At 45.5% G+C, this 27,220-nt stretch overlaps 1 protein-coding gene across 1 annotated transcript in view; it reads left to right on the top strand.

Annotated features, from left to right (window-relative positions):
• Kcng3 (potassium voltage-gated channel modifier subfamily G member 3) overlaps positions 1-25,698 on the top strand; it is a 53,147-nt gene extending 27,449 nt beyond the window's left edge. The window contains exon 2 of the mRNA XM_059248729.1: positions 25,053-25,698. Within this exon, the coding sequence (XP_059104712.1) occupies positions 25,053-25,698 (646 nt within the window). The remainder of the gene's footprint in view (positions 1-25,052) is intronic.
• The last annotated feature ends 1,522 nt before the right edge of the window (positions 25,699-27,220 follow it).

A 27,220-nucleotide genomic window follows, 5' to 3' on the forward strand; every position in this document is an offset into this window, starting at 1 on the left:
ACCTACTGTCACATCTTCAATGGATTTCCTGTGCCTTTAAGGCTACAACTTGACCTTCAGATCCCTTTGCCTGTCAGTCATTAGTGTCTCCCACCTAACTTGGCCACCAAGGACTCTGGGGTACCTTGAGGTGTGTTGTTCTCTTCCTAGCCTACCCCTTCTCATTTTCCCACACATGCTTTGGAGTCTTTTTCTTTTCTTTTTTTTTTCAATTTTGTTCTGGTCCCCAACTAGCTTCTCCCCAAGCAGAAGTGTCCGTGACCCAGCACCCCAGCTATGCCAGGGGGCCGTTTCCTCATCTGGAAAATAGGTATGATACCATGGTAACATGAAACCAATGCACCCTGAAGGGTGCTAATAATTTATACCTAAAGGAGGCTTGGTTTGTTTGCTTTTTTAAAAATTTAGTGTGTGTGTGTGTGTGTGTGTGTGTGTGTGTGTGTGTGTATGTGCGGCGCGCCCCGACCAGCGGGGAAGCAAGACACGACTCCAAGATTCTTCCTCTATCACGGTTTATTGAACGCTGCTCGGTTGTGGCTTCTCGGGAGAGCTGGTACGGGAGGAGGGCCCCGGGCGCCGGGGCAAGCTGGCTTATATGCAGGTTCTGGGGGCGGAGCTTGGGCGGTAAGCTGATTGGTCAGTACTATCGGGCGGGAGAGCGACACATTAGCATTCGGGATAAACAGGAAACCAGCGCCATCTTGTAATGGCGTTTGAGCCAGCGGACTGCTGCAGTTCCCCCTTTTTGTTTTTGGCAACCCAGAGCTAGGAGTCTCCTCATGATGAGCTTCCTGCTCGATGGGCGAGTGCTGAGTAGGAGGAACAATGATACTCTCAAAACGGGTGCAATGAGCATAGCTCTCCGTGTGCAGGAGCAGTATCATAGGCTTCCTAATCGGGTGCAATGGGCAGAGCCCTCCGAGTGCAAGGACAGCCTACAGTTCCCTCAGCTGGGCCAGCCAGATACTTGGGGAACCGCCAGCATCCAGGGCGGCCATAGCATAAGTGTACGCTCTGTACGATTGCGCTTTATCAACCTACAGAGGATCCAACCCAGTATGACTAGACCAATCAAGCCCACTGTTCCCATCGCCCACACCCCAGCCCATTCCTTCACATAAGATGCAGCTGTGACCAAAAAATCAGTAAATTCTCCCAAGGTGATCAAATGAGCACGCGTCTGATTTAGGGCAGCAATAGAGGCGGTGAAATTCAATTGTAACATTTCAAATTCTCTCTCATATCCCAGGGGTACCCTGCCAGACTTTTGTTGTTATATGCCTGAAACAGGGATCCTAACTTATTCTTGGCTGGTTTAAAAGGTTTACTGTTTAAGCACTGTTTTTGAACTGGAAAATAAAATCAGTGCTATTATAGCTTGAAGTTTGATAGGTGGTAGGATAACAAACTTCATCCTCCAGCCTGCAGATGGTGGAATGAAATTGTGGAAAGAGAGTATCCGTTAAAAACACAGGAGCGGGCACAGGCCAGGCTCGAAGGAAAGCCCAGAATATGTCATCCTGAGTCCAGGCCAGATTCAGGGAGGGGCTGATCGTCAGGAAGGTCAGCATCATCTTCTCCATCTTCCTCATGTTGTTGTACCCCTCGTGTTAGTCTTGTCGGCACCCAAATCGGGTCTCTTGCATTCTGTGGGAAAACACAAAGAGATCCCCTTGACCTACGTAATACGGGGTCAGGGCCCATCCATTTATTTGTTAGCACATCCTTCCATAACACCATCTCCCGAAGGACTGGTGTTGCGCCCACATGGCGATCAGCAGAGGTCTTAGATGCTTCATCCAAAGTTAAAAAATTAAGAGTGAAAAGAGCCAAGGAGAGGCGCTCGCCAGGGGTGCGCCCTATTCCCCCTTTTTGTTTTTGAAGCAGTTCTTTAATAGTACGATTTGCACGTTCCACTATGCCTTGTCCCTGTGGATTATAAGGGAGGCCAGTGGAGTGTTGAACATCCATTGTTGCACAAAAGGAATGGAATGAGGAAGAAGTGTAAGCCGGACCATTATCCGTTCTCAAGAACAAAGGCTTACCCCAGCTGGCCCATGCAGCTAGACAATGGGCAATGACATGGCGTGTCGTTTCACCAGTCATGGCAGTGGCAAAAATAATGCCAGAAAAGGTATCCACTGAAACGTGAACATATTTTTGTTTCCCAAACTCTGAGATGTGGGTAACATCCATTTGCCACGAGGCTAGGGGTTTCAGCCCTTTGGGGAGAACTCCTATATGCGGTGGATGGTGAAAGGCAACACATTGTTGGCATTTTTTGACAATATTACGAGCTTGTTCCCTGGAGATATTGAACTTCAGGCGCAAGGTGTTAGCAGATACATGAAAATTATCATGGAACTTTTGTGCCTGTTCACAAGGTGTACTCATAATCCAAGCAGCTATGGCTATGCGGGTGGCCTCATCTGCCAACGTATTCCCGGCTGACATTGGCCCTGGAAGCCCGCTATGTGCTCGAATATGAGTCACATAAAAAGGTTGAGAGCGAAGTAACATCAAGGCTTGAATCTGTCTTAATACCGGCGCCACCATACTAGAAGGTTGTATATAGGCAGCAATTTCCAAATTTTTAAGTAAATTGACAACATATAGGGAATCAGAGACCAAATTAAAAGAAATATTAGGATATTTCTCAAAAACCTTTTGTATAATAAGACATTCTGCTACCTGAGGGGAGGTGGTAGGAAACTGGAAACTGTAGGTCTGACCATCGATGGACATGGCACCCTTGCCGGTCTTTGAGCCATCAGTATAAATTACAGGGGCATTCATGATGGGATTTTGAGATGTGATTCGAGGAAAATAAACAGTATCCTCCGAGGCAAATGTTAACAGAGGATGTTTCCTGCAAAACTAACCACAAGAATAGCCCACCATGAGGTCGCACCTGTTAAAATCTCAATTTGTTCTTTGGTGTAGGGCACTATCAATGTTGCTGGTGGCTCGCCGAAAAACTCAAGGCACCACTTCAGGCCATTTAACGCCTGCCTTGCCACTAAATCAGGATAATAGTGGACATTTTTAGATCCCAATCCTTGTCCATGCAGCCACCAAAGAGGTCCATTCTGCCAAACCACTCCTAGAGGGACAACCTTTGTAGGGAGGATTACTAATTGGAATGACTGAGTATAGTCTAATCTTTTTAATTGAGCTGTTTTTAACGCTTCCTGTATCTTTTGGATAGAATTTTGAGCTTCCAATGTCAATTGTCGGGGAGAGGTCAAATCAGGATTACCTTCCAATATCTTATATAGGGGCATAAGGTCTCCTTTTGGAATTTTCAAATATCCCATTAGCCAATTAACATTTCCTAAAAATTTTTGAAAATCATATGAAGGCATGAAGTTTGTAAGGTAATATTCTGGGGCATAATCTCATCTGGGGAAATACGGGTACCAAGAAAATAAAGCTCTGCATTTGCTAAAGCTTTCAAAAGGCTTTGCAAGCATTCTTCTACTTGCTCAACCTTTTCTCCAGTTATAAGAAGATCATCCATATAGTGTATAATTTTCAAATTGGAAAACTGACTTCGAATAGGGTCAATGGCGCGGCCAACATAAAGTTGGCACATAGTCGGGCTATTAGCCATGCCTTGTGGTAAAACTCGCCATTGAAAGCGTTCATCAGGAGCTTCATGATTAACGGCTGGAACTGTAAAAGCAAATCTAGGTCTATCCTCTTCATGAATGGGAATAGAAAAAAAGCAATCCTTTATGTCTATTGTTATCACAGGCCATCCTTTTGGTAATGCTGTAAGCATAGGGAGACCTCGTTGTACGGGTCCCATAATAACCATTTGTGCATTTATGGAGCGTAGATCATGTAACAATCTCCATTTTCCTGATTTCTTTTTAATAATAAAGATGGGAGAATTCCACGGTGACGTGGAAGGCTCAATATGATGTAACTGAAGCTGCTCTGCAACTAATTGTTTTGCCGCTTGGAGCTTCTCTTTTGACAAGGGCCACTGAGGTGTCCAAACGGGTGTATCAACTTGCCAGGGTATCTTTAATGGTTGCTTATCCTCAGAGGCCCCTATGAAAAACCCAACCCTTCTCTATACCTATGGGATGACGGCTGAACTGGACTACTTCTTCCCTGAAGGTTCCTTCCCAACCCCTTTCCTGGAAAATATCCCTGTTTCCTCATGATAGCTTGTGATGCAGGGGAATACTCATTGGTAAGCTGCAAATGCATCTGTTGCTGCACATCCCGTCCCCATAGATTAACGGGGAGTGATACAACGAAAGGTTGGAACTTTCCTTCTTGTTCTTCTGAGCGCCAAGTAAGCTCCTTAGCGCTCATGCTAGGTGTTTCTTGGTATCCTAAGCCTTGAAGGGACTGGGAGGCGATAGTAAGTGGCCACTTTGAGGGCCACTCTTCCTGTCTTATGACACTCCGGTCAGCTCCTGTATCCAATAATCCAAGGAATCGCCTTCCCTCTATTATTAATTCTAACGTAGGTCTCTGATCCAAACCCATGGCAAGCATGAAGGCATTTTTCCCTGTAGATCCAAACCCATTAAGGCCTCGTTCCCTATCAGAAGCTGGAAATCTAGAATGATGAGAGGGGAGAACTAACATCTGAGCTATGCGGTCTCCTGGAGCAATTGAAAACAATCCCTTGGGAGACCAGCACATAATCTTGATTTTCCCCTGGTAATCAGGGTCAATAACACCTGGCAAAACCATCAACCCTCTAATGGAACTACCTGATCTCCCAATTATAAGGCCCACCTCATTTTTATTTAATGGATTCATAAGATCAGTATCAATGGCCTGCACCCCCATAGAAGGAGTCAGTACCATTGAGGAGGCGGCACACAAGTCCAACCCTGCGGCTGCTGACGTGGCTCTTTGCCCTGATTGGAGGGAGGCGGGGGGAATTCCCCCGATGCCTCGTTCTGAATAGCCCCGAACACTTTCGGGCCCCGGGGTCGCGGGCCCCGTGATCCGTTTTTTGAGACCGCAGGGAACATCGGCTGGAGGGGCTGCCCATTAACATCTTTCACTGATCTACATTCATTTGCCCAATGTTTTCCCTTTTTGCATCGGGGACAGGTGCCTGGCATCCTCTGTTGGTTTCCTCCTGAAGGAGACCGACACTCTTTCTTTAGATGTCCTGGCTTTCCGCAATTATAACATTTTCCTTTAGAGCCACTTCCTCGGTTGACAGCTGTCATAACTGCTGCAGCGAGGCCAGCATTGGTGAGAGGGCCCCCTATCTCCCTACATGCTTTCAACCAAGCCTCAAGCCCCTTCTGTTTCCAGGGCGTGATAGCCCGTCTGCACTCCTTTGTACATTGTTCATAAATAAGTTGCTGCGTTAAGGGGAGAGCTGTTTCCATATCCCCAAAAATTTTTCCCGCAGCATCAAGCATCCGGGCTACGAAATCAGCAAAAGGCTCATTTGGTCCTTGAATGATCTTAGTAAGGTTTCCACTCACTTCTCCTTTTCTGACCAGTTTTTTCCAGGCGGATACGTGTATCTCTTTCACTTGATTGTAAATTTCAATGGGGAAGTTTATCTGGTTATTTACCCATTGTCCTTGACCCAACAACATATCCGCCGTCCAGGCTGGCTGGCCATTTTGTGCATTACGCCGGGCCTGAATTTGGGCATGGTCTGTGACCAGAGACCTCCATTCTAGATAAGTACCAGGGGGTAAAGCTGCCCTTCCAACTTCCTGATAGTCTGCCGGAGTCAAAACATCCTTAGCTATTCTGTCTAAAATAGACAGAGGATAATGGGCAGTTGGGCCATAGGTCTGAACTGCTTGTACTAGATCTTTTAACATCTTGTAAGATACAGGCTCATGAGACCTGACCTGTGTGTTTGGGTCCTCGAACACCGGGAAAGCATTTGCTAGTTTAGTCCAGGTTTTGGGAGGAATGCGATGACTTCCTGCGCAGCTTCCTGTACTCACTTGTGAGTTAGGAGCGAAGGGCGGTGGTCGTGATAGCTCGGCTCCGGGCCCTGGGCCATAGCTTTCACGCTCATACCCCGCAGCCTCCCTTTCTAGGTCTATCTCATCCTCAGTATCTAACTCTGAGTCAGAATCAGACAAATTAATAGCGGCCAGCTCCGACCATGGGTACGCTGGTGCTGAAGGTTCCCTTTCTGTATGTTGTAATTTTTGTTTTTTCTTTTCTCTTTTATTTTCTTTATGTTTAGAATTTTCTTTGCTAGCTTCTGTTTCCTTACCGGTTTCGGACTGACTATCCTGCCATTCTGCCATAGCCTTTCTCCCCTTTGCTACTGCTTCCTGTGCCTTTTCCTCATCCAGACAAGATTTCACCAATCTCCAAAAAGGCAAGGTGGCTTTTCCTAAATCTTGTTTGTGTTTTTCTAAATCTTTTCCTAGCTTTTCCCAGGAACTCATTGTGAGATCACCGGATACCGCGAACCATGGCGCATGTTGATCTATCTCTTTAAGCGCCCTTTTTATAGAACCGGAGGATACATTAATATCCCTTGCACCCAGTAATTCCTTCACAGGTTTGACAAAAAACTCAATATGTGAGTCAAAGTTCCCCATCTTTGAAACTGATTTATACTCAAAGAAAACAACGAGCTAACGAAAGACTATCTTATCTCCGGCAGTCCCCACTAAGGAGCTTTACTTTCGTTTCGCTCGCAGCAACACAAACAAGTTTCCTCCGCGCGGTGGCAGCGCAGCCAAAAGCAGCACCCAATCACCAAGATAACCCACACAAAAATTATCAACGGGAAAAAGTCCAGCAAAAAGGCAAGATTGGTGTCATAGGCGTCAGTCATACCTTATGAGTACTCACCGTTCCCGTGTGAGGTTCTGAATCTTCGGCCCTCCTCCGAGTCGTTCGCAAGGTCCGAAGTTTCCCGGGTTTCGGCACCAGTTGCGGCGCGCCCCGACCAGCGGGGAAGCAAGACACGACTCCAAGATTCTTCCTCTATCACGGTTTATTGAACGCTGCTCGGTTGTGGCTTCTCGGGAGAGCTGGTACGGGAGGAGGGCCCCGGGCGCCGGGGCAAGCTGGCTTATATGCAGGTTCTGGGGGCGGAGCTTGGGCGGTAAGCTGATTGGTCAGTACTATCGGGCGGGAGAGCGACACATTAGCATTCGGGATAAACAGGAAACCAGCGCCATCTTGTAATGGCGTTTGAGCCAGCGGACTGCTGCATGTATGTGTGTATGTGTGTGTGTGTGTTCGTTCATGCATGCACATGCTCACAGGTGCACATGTGTAGAGGTCAGAGAACGGTTTGTTGTTGGTTCTCTCCTCCCGTGATGTGGTTCTAGGGAATAAACTCAGGTTATCATTCTTGGCAGCAAATGCCTTCACCTAATGAGCCCCCTTGCCAGCCCTAAACATTCTTTTAAAAAATGAAATAGTCCTGGCTGGCCCAGTAGGTAAAAACACTTGCTGTGCATTCCTCATGGCTGACTCTGAACTCAACCATGGAAGGAGAGAACTGACTCCCAGAAATTGCCTTCTGACCTCCATACACACACACACACACACACACACACACATGCGCGCGCGCGTAGTAAAATCTAAAATTACAGTTAATACTGTACGTTCCAATTATGAAAACTCACAAATACAGTCCTTTACTTTACAATCCTTCTACCAGCCCCATATCTGGTAACCCCGCTGTCTTAGTCTTCTATTGCTGTGAAAAGACATCCATGACCAAGATAGGTCTTTTTTTTTTTTTTTTTTTTTTTTGGGTTTTTCGAGACAGGATTTCTCTGTGTAGCTTTGCGCCTTTCCTGGAACTCACTTGGTAGCCCAGGCTGGCCTCGAACTCACAGAGATCCGCCTGGCTCTGCCTCCCAAGTGCTGGGATTAAAGGCGTGCACACCACTGCCCGGCCAAGATAGGTCTTATAAAGGAAAGTATTTAACAGGGGCGGGCTTACAGCTTCAGAGGGTCAGTCCATTGTCATCAAGACAGGGAGCATGGTGGCATGTAGGCAGACATGGTGCTGGAGAAGGAGCTGAGATTTCTACATCTGGATCTGCAGGCAGCAGCAAGAGAGCCACTGGGCCTGGCGTGGGCTTCTGAAACCTCAAAGCCCACCCCCAGTGACACACTTCCTCCAACAGGGCCACACCTCCCGATCCTTTCAAGTAGTGCCACTCCCTAGTGACCAAGTCTTCAAATCAGTGAGCCTCTGGGAGCCATTTTTATTCAAACTGCCACATCTTGTTAGCCACTTGATAATCTGCCTAGGTACTTACCTGTAGCTATGACATGATGTTCTTCAGGGACCAATTCAGCTGCCATTTCAAAGAGTGGTCCACATTATACCACTAGGTAAGCGTCAGCTTTCCCTTTCCATCTTTATTACCCGTTACCTCCCGAGGGATTTTGTTATTGTTCTTTTATTTTCTTGCTTTAAAAGTGTTATTGCTTACTTAGCTCTTCCCTGATTTCCCCTGTGCTGGTCTCTCCATGCCAGATTAAATCGCATTGTTTTCAAAGACGCGTCTGTGATTGCCCAAGTGAAGGAAGACTGAACTTTTTTTTTTTTTTTTTTTTTTTTTTTTTTTTTTTTTTTTTTTTTTTGGTTTTTCGAGACAGGGTTTCTCTGTGTAGCTTTGCGCCTTTCCTGGAATTCACTTGGTAGCCCAAGCTGGCCTCGTGAACTTTTTTTTTCTGAACTTAAGTATAATGACTACGTTTATCACTTTCATATCTGTTATACACCTTATTTTTTACTTTATTGACATTTTTATCTCTTAGCGTGATACATAGTTAAAGAATTCTAAGAGGGGACTGGAGAGATGGCTCAGTAGTTAAGAGCACTGGCTGCTCTTCTGGAGGACCCAGGTTCATTTTCCCAGCACCCACATAGCAGCTCACAACTGACTTCTGTTCCAGGGGATCTGACTCCTTCACTCAGACATACATGCAGGAAAAATACCAATAAAATAGAACTAAGAAGAATTCTAAGGGAATGAAGTTAACCAGGTGAGAATGTGTTTGGTTTGGACCCTGAGTCTGCCTCCACTGTGACAGCCAAATCCATCCCCAATGAACTTACCTCGGCACCCCTGGACACGTGTCCAGAAGTCACCAGGCTCTCTCGGAGCAAGCACAGTTCGTATTTAGACCACGAGTAGAGGATCCAAGACAGAGGAGAGTCTCCAGATGGCCAACTACTACACCCTGAACCCTTTTGATGTGTTTTTCAGGAAGAGCCTGGGTCGCTCAGTACAGACTTCGTGCCGTCTGTTTTTTCTTGAGTTCGTGTACCTGGACTTGCTCACTGTTCTGCAGATTCTCTTTTGTTTTGTTTTCGAGACAAGATTTCTCTGTGCAGTCCTGGCTGTCCCGGCATTTGCTCTGTAGACCAGGCTGGCCTCGAACTCACAGAGATCCGCCTGCCTCTGCCTCTGGAGTGCCAGGATTAAAGGCGTGCACCACCACACTCGGTTTATTTAGCAGATTCTTTCAGGCTGAGTTTTCTCGTTATTTTTAAGGATGTGTTTGTTTTTTATCTTATGTATATGCGTGTTTGCCTACATGTATCTGTATGCACCGCGTGCATGCCTGGTGCTGCCAACCCCACATTAAGGTGCTGGATTTCCTGAAACTGTGAGCTGCCACGTGAGTCCGGGAACCGAACCCCGGTGCTCTACAAGAGCAGCTAGTACTCGTAACTACTGAGCCATTTTCCAGCCCCTCTTCTTTGTTTTTTTTTTTTTTTTTTTTAAAAATCCTTTTAGGGCAAGTGAGCTAGGTAGAGGCACTCGTCAAGCCTGACCTTCTGGGTTCATTCCCCGGCACCTACATGATAGAAAGAGAGAATTGACTCTTGCAAGATGTCCTCTGACTTCATTAATGTGTGCACACACCTACACTTCAATTAATAAATGTAATAAAAATTAAAATACCAGGCTAGAGAGATGGTTCAGTGGTGAAGAGCACTTGTTCTTCCGGAGGACCTGAGTTCCGTTCCCAACACCCATATCCAGTGACACACAGCTACCTGTGATTCCACTGCCAGAGGATCCAGCGCCCTCTTCTGGCATCATTGGGTACCTGCACACATGTGCAATACACATACACACATAAATAAAGCTAAAATAAATGTTAAATAAAACCTTTTGTTTGTTTGTTTTTTTGTTTTTTGAGACAGGGTTTCTCTGTGTAGCTTTGCGCCTTTCCTGGAACTCACTTTGTAGCCCAGGCTGGCCTGGAACTCACAGAGATCCGCCTGGCTCTGCCTCCCGAGTGCTGGGATTAAAGGTGTGCGCCACCACCGCCCGGCAAATAAAACCTTTTTATTTGGGGATAGTTTTTTATTCACAAGAAGTTGTGAAAACAGTGCGGAGTTCTGGGGTGTCCTTCCCCCAACTCCCCGCTTCCATGTTTGCATTTTACGTGACTATAATTCCATCTCTAGTGAATTCCTGCCACCCTCTGCTGCTCTGTAGAGCTTAGCACACAGTAGATACTCATTAAACTTACTGCATGATGATAGAATTAATGTGTCCTGTGGGGTTGAAACCACATCCAGGTTAAGAGATTTCCATCCCATTCTTACTCTTGGACATTACGTCATCCCGAATACACCTGGAGACTAAACCAATAAACATTTCCTTCATGAATGCTTGGTTAACCTGCCGGGTCCGGAGAGTGAGAAGAGATGCCGGGGTGATTGCCCACTGTTGGAGTTTGAGTCTTGACTGTCCATCCTCCGAAGACTTGCGTGCTGAAGGTGTGGCTGTTTAGCCTCCGATGCTATTAGAAGTTAGTGGAAGCGAGTCATTGGCCTGGTGGGAAGAGGGAGATCCTTGGACCATGATCTTGAAGCAAATGCTGAACTCTGGCCTCTTCCTTTTGTGTGTGTGTGTGTGTGTGTGTGTGTGTGTGCGCGCGCGCGCGCTTTCCACCTGTGGTGAGGTAGAAAGGCTTCCACATCTTCACGTCACACTCCTATGGAATAATATTCTCATAGGCTTAGGTTGATCTCAAAATAATAATATGAAAAGAAAAATGGATGGAGATGTATGGGGCACAATTGGGTATCAGCTGGGACTTGGTATTTGGAGGGTCACGATACCATTCTTCCTGTTTGTTGTATGTTGAGTGATTCATTTCTCCGCTTCAGAAGCTTGAGAAAGGCCTGTTAACATGGGAGAACCAAAAACACTTCTTTCTGAAGCGTTGGGAGTCCATCTCCACTAAGTCACATTAGCAGGACAGCATTCCTAGCAGGAGAGTACCTCGGGTACGTCGCTGTGCACTCCAGTCATATCCTTGGGTTGACCGTGGAGTCAGAGGAGGTGAGGGTTGTTCGTAGCAATCTCCTGAAGTTTTTCCACAGAAACACTCTTCTTGGATGGACCGTGGTGTTGGGTGTGTGGCCCCACTCTGGCAGGGCTAGAATTGGAGTCTTTGGATATGCAGGCGGGAGCTCGGTTGTTCCTTTGTAGAGGGCCGTCAGTCCCTGTTTGCCCGCAGAGAGTGTGAGTTCAGTGTCCATAGTGTCAAAGCAGGAGACCGAGGAACCCTAGGGGAGGTGGAGCCAGTGGCACATTTCCAAGGAAATAAGGCAGGGAGGGGTTGGTGGTGATATGGACAGAAGAGTGCACCCGATTAGTATCAGCTCCTTCACTCTGCACAAGGAGCCCCGTCTCCACAGGCAGTCCCCCTGGCTTTGGAAATGTAGCTTTAAATTCACTGCTACCCTAACCCTGCCGCATATTTCCAGCAGCAGGTGCTATAGTGTAGTGTTACAGTTTTGGTCCCCAGCTGGGGAGGTGGGTGGAACTTTAAGAGATTGGCCCTAGCCGGGGAGGTCTTCAGGGCCTTTGAAGGCATAGCCTTGAATGGGATGGCAGGGTCTCTTTTTAAATCCCCATCCATGAAGTGAGCAGCTTTGCTCTCTTATAAGCTCCTTGCCATGAGGATGTACTGTCACATCTCAGGCTCAGAAACAGTAGAGCCGTACAACCAGGAACCAAAGCCTCCAAATGCTGAGACAAAGATGAGCCTTTTCTCTTTGTAGATTGATTGGAATTTGTGTGTCAACCAGTGGCTGACTAACAGAAGTCATAGTAAGCAAATAATCTCAAGCAGTGAACGTAAAATGACAAGTATCCATGAACTATAACTATAAGAAAATGCACAGGGGTTGGAGAGATGTCTCCATAGTTCACTGGCTGCTCTAACAGAGGACCTGGGTTGGCTTTTCAGCACCCACATGGCAGCTTAGAAGCAGTTACTGGGGATCCAGCATCCTCTTCTGAACTCAGAGGGTATGAGCTGTACAGACAAACAGGCAAACGAAACATTCATCCACATATAATAAATAGATATATCTAAAAATTAACAACAATAACAACACCCCACAAATCCCCGATAGGGTGTAGTGTATGACCGACTTGACGTCGTGGTGATCTCTTCTGTGGCAGGAATAAATGGTTTCCCTGTGCTTTAGTTTTCTCATTTCTGGGTGGGGATAAGAACAAAACCTGCCATGCACATTTGCTGTCAGAATTAAATGAATTAATACATGAGCATTTAGAGAAAAGTAGTTTGCCTTTGGGAAAGTGCTCAACATCTATTTATCCATATTCCCATCAGTGTGGATCCAAAGATAAATGACACAGTATTTGATGTGATTTTCTTTTCCTTTAAGGTAAAGTCGAGTGTGAAAAAAGAGCCCACCTTTCCCCCATTTAACTGATTGTAACAGAGAAAACAGGTACAAGGACATAAGAAAGACCCTAGGTAATATGGTGGGTACCGGTGAGATGCTGTGCTGGTGGCCATGTCGGAGGAGCAGCAGGTGGCAGTTGACTTCAAGGTGTCAGCCCACCAGGAGGAAACTCCCTGATGGGTGACTCTTGGACAGGCAAGGCCCCGAGACCACAGACTCCAGAATGTTTTTTGCTTCTGCTGTACCTTCCCATGTTTGCCGCTGCCATCTTTCTCTGGTATCTGGTGTGGTGTGAATGAGTGTGGGGAGATCCCCACGGCCTGTAATGTAGTGTGTTTATCTCATGGAAACATCCCTGTCTTACTGGGCATTTTTACCTGTGGATTAATCTGAAGATAATTTCTTCCTAGGTTCTACTGTCTAAATGATAATAATAATATTAGTTTAAATAAGTGTTGATTAAATATATAAACAAGGAGCCAGGCGGTGGTAGTGCACACCTTTAATCCCAGCACTTGGGAGGCAGAGGCAGGCGGATCTCTGTGAGTTCGAGGCCAGCCTGGTCTCCAAAGCGAGTTCCAGGAAAGGTGCAAAGCTACACAGAGACATATCATATATATATATTTATACACACACACACACACACACACACACACACACACACACACATACACACACACAAACAAGGAAATATCACACTGCTACAACACATGAGTTTCTATTGAGGAGCCATACAAACTGTGGCTTAGGTTAATGATTAAGAAAAACAACTGAGTCCCAGTTAGCCCAGTTAGCTTAAATTCTTTTAACCTTAATGTTGGGAGATATCTTCACAGGTTTCGGGGTGCATCACAGCTGAAACTAAGCTTTGAAAATAAATTAAAGTTAGACTAAGATGTTTTTGTCAAATAGCTTTGAGGTGAAAAAAAAAAAAACCCAACAAGATCTAAAGTTTTAGAAAGGCACATAGTTGAATGAGGAACTCGATAAGGTCAGGGAACAAGAACAAAGCAGCCCAATTATCATTAGCTGATGTACTTTCCTTGCTAGGGTTGGTTGGTGATCAAAGGTGATGATTAATTCCTTGTGCCCATTTTTGCCCTCGATCTCCTGATATAAGAAACTATTGATGGGTGGGTATGCACACTGAAGATTTAAAGTAGAGCTGACGGATGGTTTTTCCATATATAAAAGGTTAGGTTAGTGATTCCTTTAAGATTCCTTATAAGATTACCTTTCAAGATAAGTAATAAAATAATTGGCCCTTTCTTTGTAACTGCAAAACTGCAGCCTGCCAGTAAGAGATCTGCCTGAGAAGAATACCTTGCTTGCCCACATGGTTAATCTATTACAAGTTGCTTGGGGTATGAATGTACGTGGGTTTTTGGGATAATTTGTTTTTCACCTGTAATCGTAAAATATTTAATCACGTAAGGGATGTGGAAAACATTCTGGTTTTTACTTGTATTCATTCACTAGAAAAACAGAATGCAGCCACAATGTGATTTTTATATTGCCTGAAAGATTTTGCTGGGGTACATAAGCAGTAAGGGAAAGAACAGAGAGAGTTAAAATGGTCTAAAAGGAAAACTTCAAAAATGAGAGTTAGAAGGAACACATCAAGAGTAAGAGAGTTAAAATGAGTTAGAAGGAAAACATCAGGAATGAGAGAAGGAAATCACCAGAAAAATAAAGACTAGAGAATGCAAAAGAAAGATAAAGAAAAGGTCTGAAGGAAACCATCTGAGTGTGTGAGTGTCTTTTTCCCCAACCCACTCAGATAGGAAAGTCTAGTACATGCCGACTCTATGGATTCCCTTTGAGCAGCCCTGTGGTCCTTGGAGGCTGGTCCCCAAGGCAGCGACCCTGTTGGTTGGAAATTTTTATTACACAACATCTGCCTGTTAAAAATGGGAGACAGGGGCAGATGAATCTCCGAGTTCAAGGCCAGTCTGGTCTACAGAGCAAGTTTCAGGACAGCCAGGGCTACACAGAGAAACTCTGTCTCGAAAAACCAAAACAAACCAAGTGATTGGAAATTGGAACTGCCTCGCGCATTATTCAGGTCTGAAAGCTTGGGATGGTGGGTCTAACTTCTCCTTTTGTGGCTTCTCCTGGGGTTGTCTGGGTTGATTCAACCCTCCAACAACCCGATCATGATGATTGCCTTTCTGTTTGGCCATGCCTTTTACTTTTAAAAGTGTTTTTAAATTGGAAAAATAATGTGTGCACCTGGTAAGGCATTTAGTAATACAAAGGGGAATAGAGTGAAAAGTGAGTTTCCATCCTGCATCAGGTCTGAGGGGTGCCCTGCGGGGGAGGGGGCGGAGAGGGGGACACTTCTCCCTCCCTCTCCCCTTCCCCCGTTCCCTCCCCCTCCCCCTTTGTTGTGGAAGCTGGGTTTCACTGTATAGTCTAGGCTGCTCTCAAACTCACTACAGTTGCCTTGCTTCAGCCTTCCAGAGTGCTTGGATTACACAGGCATGTGCCACCACTCCTGGCTGGAGTCTCAAGTGTATTTCCAGTGCACACGTATGCACACTATCCGCACACAACTGTAGTGTGTTATTTGTGCCCTTCCGTCCCTCGCGTAACTCTGTGTCTTGAGGAATATCCTACATCAGCTTACAGTGATACATCTTTCTCTTTCTTGTGACCACATGGCACAAGGCACAGTGCCTTCTTACGGCTGCATGATATAAAACTGGGTATTTGTTTGATAATTTCACACAGTTTGAACCAATAATAACTTTTAGAAACATACTTACATAATCCATCTCCTGCGGGTAGACATTTATATATTCTTTATCCTTGGGTATTGTAAGTAATGGCTCTCATCATACATGTTCTTGGAAGTGTGTGTGGGTGCCTGTGTGGGATAAATCCCTGCGTGGGTGGCTGGTACTCCTGTGCAGTGCTCAGCTTGATAGATCTTGCCAGTTGCTCTGGTGAGGCATTTGAACACTTTATGCTACAACTATCAGTGTGTCAGAATATATGCAAAAGCCTTCAAAGAATTCTGTCTTCGTCCGCCTTGCGCTGCTGTTGCAGGAGACCTCGGTAATTAATAATGAGGGAAAAAAATGCATTAGCTTTCACCTCTGGAGCCGGGGAAGTCGAGACTGAGGGGTCCGAGTGTGGTCAGAGCATTTGCTCACGCGGCATCCTCCCACCAGACATTGTGAGCAAAAGAGCAAAGAGAAAAAGAGAGGGTATGCTTCCAAGGAGCTGAACCCACTCTCGTGATGGGTGCTGTTGAGCTTTGGGTGTGCATGTGTGTGCACGCGTTTGTGTGGGTATGGGTGTGTGTAGGGGGGGTGGGGGGGTTGTACACCCTCTGCATGCATGTGGAGACGGGAAGCTAACATCCGATTTTCCTCCATCATTCTCCACCTTCTCCTGCTACTGTTGACATTAGTCCATTTGCAAAGGCAGAGCCCTGATGACATAATGCCCTCCTGAAGGACCCATCTCCTGAGACTGTTGGAGTGGCAGCTCAATTTCAGATGAGTTTCAGGCAGTGAAGCCATGGCCCCGTCTCTTTGCACTCGGTAAAACATTAAAATAATCTTGTGTGTGTGAAGAGAAGACTGGCCAAGGGACGATAATAGTAGGAGTCGTAATAATAAGTCTGTGATCGTCACAGTTTATTGAGCATTTGTTGTGTACCAAAGCATGTTCTAGCTCTTATTTTATTTTATTTATTTATTTATTTTTGGTTTTTTGAGACAGAGTTGCTCTGGGTAGCTTTGTGCCTTTCCTGGATCTCGTTCTGTAGACCAGGCTGGCCTCGAACTTACAGAGATCTGCCTGGCTCTGCCTCCTGAGTGCTGGGATTAAAGGCGTGCACCACCACCACCCAGCCTCTTATTTTATTTTGCAGGTTTATTGTCTTGGGTGTTTTAGGAGGTACCACTGAGTCACGTCTCCACCTAGTTGTCCATTTTTTTTCTAGGTACCCTTGTCATACTTTTTTTTTTTGAAGTATCAGAATATGAACTAACTACTGGCAAGCTGGACACCCTTTTTTTTTTTTTTTTGGTCATTGTCTGGGGGGTGATGTGGCTCTGCAGTAAGATGTGCCAGGTTGAGGCTCCAGGTTAAGTATTGAGGGTGTGGCGTTGAATACCATCACTGCCCATATATTTTTTTTAATTGTGGCTTTTAAAAGCCCACATATCAAATTTTACTTTTTAAAAGACATTTTAAGTGTACAGTTCAGTGGTACTAAGGAGTCTCGTGGTTGTAAAACAGACTTTCAACGCTTTATCAACCTATAAATCTGGAACTGTGTACCTATCAAACAGTTCCCAGCCCCTGCTACCCACAATTCCACTTTCTGTTTCAGATTAACTATTGGGATTCCTCACATCGACAGAGTGCCGTAGCATTTGTCTTTGTGGGGTCGGCTTGTTTTCACTTAGCTTAACGTGCCGAAGGTTAGGGCGTGGTATAGCTAGCATGCAATGATTTTCTTTCCCTTTAAACGTTGGGCAAGGATAGAAAGAGGGCTCAGCAAGGGAAACGCTTGCCGTGCGAGCCTGAGAATTTGAATTCAGATCTCCAGCACCGTGTTAGAGCTGAGCCTGGTGGAGTGATCTCTAACCCCGGCACAGGCTGTGGGGCTGGGACAGGCAGATCCCGAGCTTTCTGGTCAGTTGGAGTAGATGAAATGGCAAGCTCTAGGTTCAGTGAGAGACCCTGCCTCAAAAAACAAAAAAGGTGGAGAATGATATAGGAACACCCGATATTGGTCCCTGGCGTCTACATGCGTGTGTACAGGGCTGAGTACACCTGCGTACATAAAGCTGAACGATATTCCAGTGCATCTCTGCACGTCACCCTTTCTTTATCCTTTTAAAGACGTGAACCTGATGATACTTTTTTGTGTTTGTTTGTTTGTTTTGTTTTTCGAGACAGAGTTTCTCTGTGTAGCTTTGTGCCTTTCCTGGATCTCACTCTGTAGACCAGGCTGGCCTCGAACTCAGAGATCCGCCTGCCTCTGCCTCCCCAGTGCTGGGATTAAAGGTGCGCGCCGCCACCGCCCGGCCTGATGATACTTCTATCTTTCCGGAGGAAGTGCTGTTTCACCTGGTAGATGCCCCTTTTAACAATCCCACCGACGGCTGTGGAGTAGCCATGGCAGGCCTTCCATGTCCGTAAAAGTCACTTACCTTGTGCTGGACAAGCACCTGCCTGTCGTATGCTCACTCTGTGACTGAGAGGGGGGGGGGGGGCGGGGGGCGCTGAGGGCGGGAGACAGAAGGAAGAGTCAAGCAGAGAGCTCTGGGCGATGGGAGAGCTTTGACTTGGTAGTGGTTTAGGCTAAATGTGTTGTCCACACGCAGTGAATGGGACTGGGGAGATGGCTCAGCAGTTAAGAGCACTGGCTGCTCCTCCAAAGGATCCGGGTTCAATTCCCAGCACCCACATGGCAACTCACAACTGTCTGTAAACTCCTGTTCCAGGGGATCTGACACCTTCACACAGACATGCATGCAGGCAATACACCTCTGTACATAAAATAAGAATAAATTATTTAAAAAACAAAACTACAATGAATGTACCTTAAGGTTTGAACATTTCATCACATAAAGTTTGTATCAAAAGAAAAACATTAAATAAATACTAACTGCAGTACACTCCAGGTTTTTTAGGGGGAAGTGAATTGATGTCTGTAATTGAGCTGCATTAGAAGCACGATTAAAGGATAGTTAAAGAGAAGAATTGGCGATAAGCAACCACAACATACCTAAGGTAGTGATTGAACCTTGAACTTAGCATTAGAAGTCTTGCCTGGCATGTGCCAGGCCTAACACCGCCAAAAAAAAAAAAAAATACATAAACACGTAAGGAAAACATTGATGCATCTGCTTGAATTTTGTATGCTTAAAAGTTTTGAGTAATAAAATGTCATGGGGAACAGACAAAGAGACCACCCATTGGCCTTGACCTTCCTCCTCACCAGCATAGTCTTTGTGCCCTGTCCCATGGGATGGAGACAGATGCTAGTTAATGCTATGAAGCATTTTCTTCCCTTAAGAGAGCCTCAGAGTCATTCCCAGAAGTACCTTCTGTCGTGACGGATCGGCCAGCTACTAGTACTGACTGGTGTTTGCAGGCCGTGGTTAAGGTCCTCCAGGACCAGAGAGAGGAGGCCTTTGTACGCTGTAACTTTTCCCGAGTTTCATGCATACCTCTGTGGTTTCTGTTAGTGTGACCTTGGAAAAGATGGTTAACCACCAGTGTCGGGCTTTGTCATCTATAACAGAGACGTCAGGGCACATACACACTTCCTAGAATTCTGGAAAGAGTACTCAAGATGTTGTCTGTATGGTACTTAGCACAGTACCCAACTGAAGGGCCTCAGTAACTTGGAAATGATTTGTTTGTTTTTGTTTGTTTTAAGCAGGGCAATTAGAATAGGCTTCCGATTTGTGCTCTTCCACAGCATCATCTCAGTCCTCCTGTTTGCATTTGGTGGAAATAGCCTTCAGAAGCACACCCTTAGTGCAGACTGTCCCCACGGTTGCTGGTGCTTTGGTGAGAGCAGTTTGGAAACCTTTGGGAGCTGGGGGATTTGGTCAGGCTTCAGGTGTTTGTTGAGGGAGGTTGCCTTGGCATGAGCCAAGGTAGAAAGCAGTGCCTGGGGTGTCCGGCTGATCCATCCCTTCAGTGCGAATCTGGAGAGAATTCATCCGACTTAGGGGGGCAGGCCGTGAAGCCCCCAGGACCTCATTACAGACAAGCTTTCAATTCCCTTACTGAAAGATTATTCCACATCGTTTGAATTTCCTCCTTTTTAATCTAAGCAACTTGGGCTGCTGGTGGAAATAATTAGTCAGAAAATGTTCTGGTATTTTGGGCACAATTAAGAATTTTGCTCTTCTGAAAGTAATAGATCTTAGGATTTTACAAAGAGCTGACGGGGCCCCGGGAACACAGACACCGGTACTTGCTGGCTGGGGCTCCCCCATCAAAGGAGGAGAACGCGAGCTTCTTGCTGTCAGGTACAGTGCCCTGCTGGCTAGAAAAGACACATCATCCAGTAGTTAGAAAGCAGACGCATTTTATCCAAAAGCAAGTGTCAGAGCTGAGATTGTTACAGGTTGTCAATCCTTTACCTGAAATGCTCGAGACCAGAAGTGGTTTGGTTTGCAGGCGTTCCCTCCACATTTCCATACATGTAATAGGTTATCCAAGGGTGACCCTGAAATTCACTTATGTTTTCTATATATCTTATACATGCGGCCTGGAGGTGATCTTTTACTATACTTTTAGTGATCTTCTGTTTTTTGTTTTGTTTTGTTTTTCTGAGACAGGGTTACTCTGTGTAGTTTTGGTGCCTGTCCTGGATCTCTGTAGACCAGGCTGGCCTTGAACTTACAGAGATTCGCCCTCTGCCTCCTGAAATCTGGGATTAAAGGCGTGTGCCACCACCGCCCTGCATATTCTGTTTTAACTGTGACTCATCTCATGAGTTCAGGTGTGGAATTTTCCATGTAGAACATCATGTCAAAGCTTTAAAAAACAAAAACAAAAAACCAAAAATCCAGATTCTTCTTCTTGAGTAGTTCTCGTTTCTAGTCTTCAGATTTAGATGGTCATCTGGTACTACAGTGTCTTCCTGGAGTTCCTTTTGAGTGCACGATTTACTGCTTGCTGGATTCACTGGTTTATTACCGACCCAGGACGGCAAGCAGGGTAGATGACCCAGAGCTCAACACAACAAAGATTTAGTTATTGATCGTGTACCGTGCCCAGTCTGGGTCAGGGTGGAAGGTGCCTGTGCTCTGTGCGCAGTGAGTCAGGGAATGGAGCTGGTAGATGTCCTCCATCCTGTGGCGGCAGACCAGAGTATGTGGCTCCCAGGCTACCACAGCAGGGCAAGAGTGCACACCTACTCCTCTCTACTCCTGTCCTCATCACCCATTGGTTAGAACAAGTCACACGACCCTTCCCACCCTCAAGGAGTCTAGAAATATGGGAAATGTAACCGGGTAGAAGTGATATTATTGTTATGCTTGTTCAAGCAGTATATTTGAAAATTGTGTGGGGCTGGAGAGATGGCTCAGCAGTTAAGAAGAGCCCTGGCTGCTCTTCCAGAGGTCCTGAGTTCAATTCCCAGCAACCACATGGTGGCTCACAACCATCTGTAATGAGATCTGGTGCCCTCTTCTGGCATGCAGGCATACATGCAGACAGAACACTGTATACATAATAAATAAATAAATCTTTAAAAAAACAAAACTGTCCTTTGGTGTTCTCAAGATTTATGACCCACCAATAGTCTGGCGAGGACAGGAACGCTTCTGTTAATCGAAGTTCACGAGTAGAGCCGCATATCCACAGTGGAGAAACGGCTGGCCCAGCTGTGACATCATCTGCTCATTGCCCTCACCAGGACATTAGGTGACTGTGTGGTGGGCTGGCCCAGCTGTGACGTCATCTGCTCATCTCCCTCACCAGGGCATTAGGTTACTTCTGGTGACTGGTGGGCTGAAAACACCGCCATTCACTCCAGAAGAGACAGCCAAGGTCCTGATGCCCCGGATGGGGCCATCTTAGGTCCATCAAGACCCCTCACTCAACTTGTCCAGTGTAGCGTGAAAACAGCCAAAAGCAGACTAGTTTGGCTGCCTTCCCGTAAGACCGTATATGGCCGCAGAAATTCTAGTTTCATGGAGTTACTACATGTCATGGAATCTAATTTTTTTCTTTCATTTTTTTTTCTCCCTCCAACCATTAAAATGTCATACCAAAAAAAAAAAAAAAAAAAAAAGACTGCCGGAAGAATTCAGACTGCAGCCTCTAGCTTGTTCTCTCCTACACAAACACGTTTATAGGCAAAGCTGGTGGATAGTTTTCCGAGACTGAGAAGTAGACAGACTTGATCTGACACTTTGCATGCCCTGCGGTATCTCCATCATGTGTGCGAGGAGATTAAAGGCCTGGAACAAGTGGCATAGGTCATGGAACAGAAAATAGCATATGAAAATATTTTCAGCTTCCTTTCACACGGGACTGCGGCTCCCATCTGTCAGAGTGGCTGAGAGCTCCGCGTTCCATGGGGCTTTACTTTGGGGTGCTGTGGGCATTGCCTGGGTTGCTAGTGGGAATAGTTAGGCAAGATCTAGCAAAAATTTCTCCCAAGTCTAGGATTTATCCTACAGTTACATTTGCAAAAATGTGAACTGATGTAGAACTATGCCTAGTAGCCTGTTCTTGTTTTCCCAGCACTCAGGAAGCTGAGACAGGAGGATTGCTGTGAGCTTCAAGCCAGCCTGAGTTACCCAGTGAGTTCTAGACCAGCCTGGGCTATAGTGTGAGAGCCTGTCTCAAAAAAATAAAACACATGGGGCTGGAGAGATGGCTCAGCAGTTTGCTCTCCCGGAGGTCCTGAGTTCAATTCCCAACAACCACATGGTGGCTCCCAACGATCTACAGTGGGATCTGATGCCCTCTTCTGGCGGAAAGGTGTACATTCAGCCAGAGCACTCACATACATTAAATAAATAAATGTCTTTAAAAAAATGAAACACATAACACAGGTACAATATAATTTTGCACCCTATTTCTTTTTTTTTTTTTTTTTTTTGAGACAGGGTCTCAACATGTAACCCATGCTGGCCTAGAACTCACAATTCTCCTGCCTCACTTTTCCTGCAAATGCCATTGTAATGAGTCTTTTTCTGTCCTGCCAGCCAGCTCCCAAATAGTGACAGAGACTTCTTATTAATTATGAAAGCTTGACCTTAGCTTAGGCTTGTTTCTTTTTTTTTTCCTTTTTGGTTTTTTTCGAGACAGAGTTCCTCTGTGTAGTTTTGGTGCCTTTCCTGGAACTCACTCTGTAGACCAGGCTGGCCTCGAACTCACAGAGATCCGCCTGCCTCTGCCTCCCAAGTGCTGGGATTAAAGGTGTGCACCACCATTACCCGGCAAGGCTTGTTTCTAACTAGCTCTTATGACTTAAATTAACCCATTTTTATTTATCTACATGCTGCTACATGCCTCGTGGCTTTTACCTCTCCTCCTGTATGTCCTGCCTCCCCTGCATCTGGCTGGCGACTTGCCCATTTCTTCTTCCAGAGAGCTCTCTGTCTAAATATCTGATATGTGACCCCTGTGGGGTCATGACTCACAGGTTAAGAACCACTGGTATAGTGGGTAAAAGCATTTGCTGCAAAGGCCTGGGAACCTGAGTTCAGATCCTCAACACCTATATAAAAAACTGGTCATAGCTATGCACACACATGTAATTCTAGTGCTGGTGGGTGGGGTGGGCAGAAACAGGAGGAGTGAGGAGGCTTGCTGGCCTCTGTCCTGGCTCTAGGTTCAGCGACAGACGGTGTCTCAAGAGAATAAGGTAGAGAGTAATATATAGGCACATGAATGCACGCACGCCCTCCCCAACCCTACATGTACCCTTCCCATCCCCCCACCGAGAAAACTTTTTATTCACTGACTTGAAAGAAATGATCCGCCAAGAGATGCTGAGGACACACACTACGGATATTACTTGTTTATAGCATACATAAAATAACTCTGTAGGGGTTCGCAAGAAACTATTTCTTGCCTCTGGGGAGGATAACTGGGTGGCTTGGAAACAGGATTAGAGTGAGACCGTCTGACTCTTTGAGTCTCCCTGTGGCTGGTCCTTAACTTAGGAGCTACAGTGATGCTCCTTCCTAAGCATCCAAGCTTCGGGGTGTATAGGCACACATCACCATGCCTGGCTGAGAGAGATTTCCCCTTCTGTATTCTTGTTTTGTATTGTTTTGTTGTTGTTGGTTTTTTTTTTTGGGGGGGGGGGGTAGAGGTGGTATGTTCTATGAAGCCCAGGATGGTCTCTCATTTGCTACGTGGCAGAGGCTAGCCATGAATTCTGATCCTCTTGCCTCCACAAGTTCTGAGACTATAGGCGTGTGCCAAAAGGCCTGGCCATCTTTGTAGTTTTGAGCCATGTGAAGGTGAGTATTTACTCAAAAAATAAGTACAAATTTATAAAGTTCATCTTCATGGCCCTGGAAAGCTACATAATAAGGAAACCCGGTTAATTGTATTTACTCATTTTCAAGTGACGTTCAGGGCAGCTTGGGTTCTGTGGTATGAACTTAGAGTAATTCTTTTTCATAATACTGTCTGTCTGCTTCCATCCACCTCCTTGATTAGGTGTGGAAAGTGAATAATGTAACACCAAAAATAACTTTAACTTGGAATTAAAATGTTTAAGTCAGTTTGCAATTACCTCTGGATTAGCTGCTCTTCCAGGCCAGAGCTTCCTAACCAGTAGGCTAAAATTGGATTTCTTTAGCCTTACAGTGCAGATGGGGATGGGGGGGCGGGGCTGGAGCCTTTCAGCCGCTGCTTCTTTCTAAGAAGCTTGCCCCTTATCTCTAAGATGCTCTGCAAATATCATTTTCAACATGGGCAGCGGTATAGGAAGTTTGAGAAATAATGGCACTTGTTGCTCTTCCAGAGGACTCGGGTTGGATTCCTGTCACCCACATGGTGGCTGTAAGTCCAGGTGCCTATAACTCCAGGTATTTCTGACTCCACTTCAGGGGATCTGATGACCTCCTCTGGACAATGTGGGTACTGCACACATATGGTGCACATACATACATGCAGGCAAACACCCATACACAAAAAATAAAAATAAAGACATCTATATGCTGCATAAAAATCATTATGAAAGTAACAAACCAAGTAGTGGTGGTCTTTGGGGAGCTCTTAGTAATGGTTTGGCCCAGCCCAGGGGTCCTTAGTCTCTTTTCCAGACTGAGGGAAGTGGACCTGGAACTTCTCTGCAGTATTCTTTCATGAAATCTGTAAAAGCTGCCCCAGCCTCAATGTCCCCCGCACAAGGCTATTGGGGGAGGGACGTAAAAGAAGAGTCACATTTTAGGACATTTTTCACTTTCTAGGAACAAAACCTTCCTGTCCCATCCTCCACCGCTGAACCCATAGTTGGGAACCATTGTCCTCAAAGAATATGTGAGATCTCACATGGTTAGATCAGTTTAAGCTAAGTTCACACCACCAAATAGGAGAGAGATTTTTTTTCAAGTGCTAATGATGGGCTAAAAAAAAAAAAAAAAAAAAAAACAAAAAAACAACCAACCTACTTCTTCTAAATGGTGTTTCCTGTAGGCTAAGGCATCAGAACTTTTTGAAATTCAGTTATCATTGTAGTATTATTGTCGTGTTGCGTCCTGGTGGGTCTGGTGATGTGAACACTGTCTGTTCTTCATGTTTTCTGGAAAAGTGACTGAATTAATATGTCAGTGTAGTACTATCTGAAGAATCGGAGAGCTATTAAAATGCTTAAAAATACAATGATCAATTCTCCCTTTGTATCCCTTGACAGGATAATTGAAGCTATCTGCATAGGTTGGTTCACCGCAGAGTGCATCGTGAGGTTCATCGTCTCCAAGAACAAGTGTGAGTTTGTCAAGAGACCCCTGAACATCATTGACTTACTGGCAATCACGCCCTATTACATCTCTGTGCTCATGACCGTGTTTACAGGCGAGAACTCGCAACTCCAGAGGGCTGGAGTCACCTTGAGGGTACTCCGGATGATGAGGATCTTCTGGGTGATTAAGCTTGCCCGGCACTTCATTGGTCTACAGACACTGGGTTTGACTCTCAAGCGATGCTACCGGGAGATGGTTATGTTACTTGTCTTCATCTGTGTTGCCATGGCAATCTTTAGTGCACTTTCTCAGCTTCTTGAACATGGGTTGGACCTGGAAACATCCAACAAGGACTTCGCCAGCATCCCCGCTGCCTGCTGGTGGGTGATTATCTCCATGACGACAGTTGGCTATGGAGATATGTATCCTATCACAGTGCCTGGAAGAATCCTTGGAGGAGTTTGTGTTGTCAGTGGGATTGTTCTGTTGGCATTACCGATCACTTTCATCTACCATAGCTTTGTGCAGTGTTATCACGAGCTCAAGTTTAGATCGGCTAGATATAGTAGGAGCCTCTCGGCTGAGTTTCTGAATTAATGCGTTGCAGATCAGTCCTTGCTCACACTTCATTTGGTTGAGATTTGACGCTGCTTCTTATCCATGTGTTTCTCCCGGGGTGAGCCCAGTAGGGGCATTGTCATCGTGCTGGTGGGGCCAGCGATATATCCTGCCCAGCTGAAGGGGTAAAGAGTAGACAGGACCGGGACCTCACAAACCAAGAGGAAGCTTTAGAACCTGGCGCTCTTTGGTCTTGGCTCTTGCAGTTCCATGGTGGGATGTTGTTAGGCACATTATTTGAACACTTGAAAGCAGAAAGACACCATTCTCCAAATGCTTTCCCGTCTTAACGAATTCAGAAGAGGCTTGGAACTTACAGTGTTATTTTTGAGACTAACATTTTCGTTTCTAAATGTTTTATAATTTCTCATATCAATGTCAGAAGTATCCTGGAAACATATGTCACATGTGGGAACTGTTTAACAAATACTTTAAAAAGTTGGCCCAAATTTAAACTGTATCGTGGAGCTAGAGACAAGCAAAAATATTATTTGAAAAACTTTGCACACTTCTCGATCTGCAGTTTAGTTTTTGTGCCCGGCACTTCCCTTGTCTTAACAACTTCATGGAACCTTACGTGTGTTTCCTCTTCCTAGTTAGGTTCCCCACTTTCCTGAAATAACTTCCAAAGAGTATGTGAAAACAGAGAGAGCTTGTGTCATTTAGTGTTTTGTTGGGTGATATTAGAATCCATTGCCATGACTAGGCCACAAGAGTCCTAACATTCAGATAGCCAAGAATTTCTAACATAAAATGATGATAGAAATAGTTTGATATTCTGATATTCTCAGCGTTAGAACCCATAGTTCTCTTCTGCAGCTCTTCACTCTCCCTCAGTGCCATGAGTTTAAAAGATGAAAAGATAATTTATTTAGCCTTTGGCACAACAATCATACTTATGTGTTGTTTAGGTTGCCATAAAAGGAGAAATGTTACTATCTTAGTTCAATGTCACTGAGTCAACTCTAAGCCAGCTGTAAGCAGTGCAGACACAATTATTTGTCCTGATTCCCCATCACCATGAACCACAGTTAGACTAAAATTCTTGCAAGGGTATCAGGCAATCATGAACTCTGTCTAGATCGCTAGTGTTAGACTGCGCAGAAGCGATGGTCGTTGAGTGCTAAATTTTCACACTATGACTTAGACTGTTGAATCTTCAATAAGTCTTAATAAAGAAATCATCTGAACGCACACAAAAATCAAAGTCACTGATTCACCAATACTTTAGTTTGCATACTGTGATTATCAGGGGTGAAGGAAGTGGGTTGGGGCCTGGATGTGTGTTTCAAAGAAAGAATTGCCGGAAGTGTCCACTAAAGGAATATTAGCCATCAGTCAGCTTCCACCATTGCGGGTAGAAAAGCCAAGGCGAGAGAGAGAGTGCACTAATTAAGGAGTGAGGGATGAAATCTTTGTCTCCTGTAAGCAGGCCCAGCGGTTTCTTCTGCCCACACCTCTAGGTTTGGCAGGAACTGCCATGGGCCACACTTCTTTCTCG

Source organism: Peromyscus eremicus, chromosome 22, assembly GCF_949786415.1.
Source record: "Peromyscus eremicus chromosome 22, PerEre_H2_v1, whole genome shotgun sequence".
NCBI lineage: Eukaryota > Metazoa > Chordata > Mammalia > Rodentia > Cricetidae > Peromyscus > Peromyscus eremicus.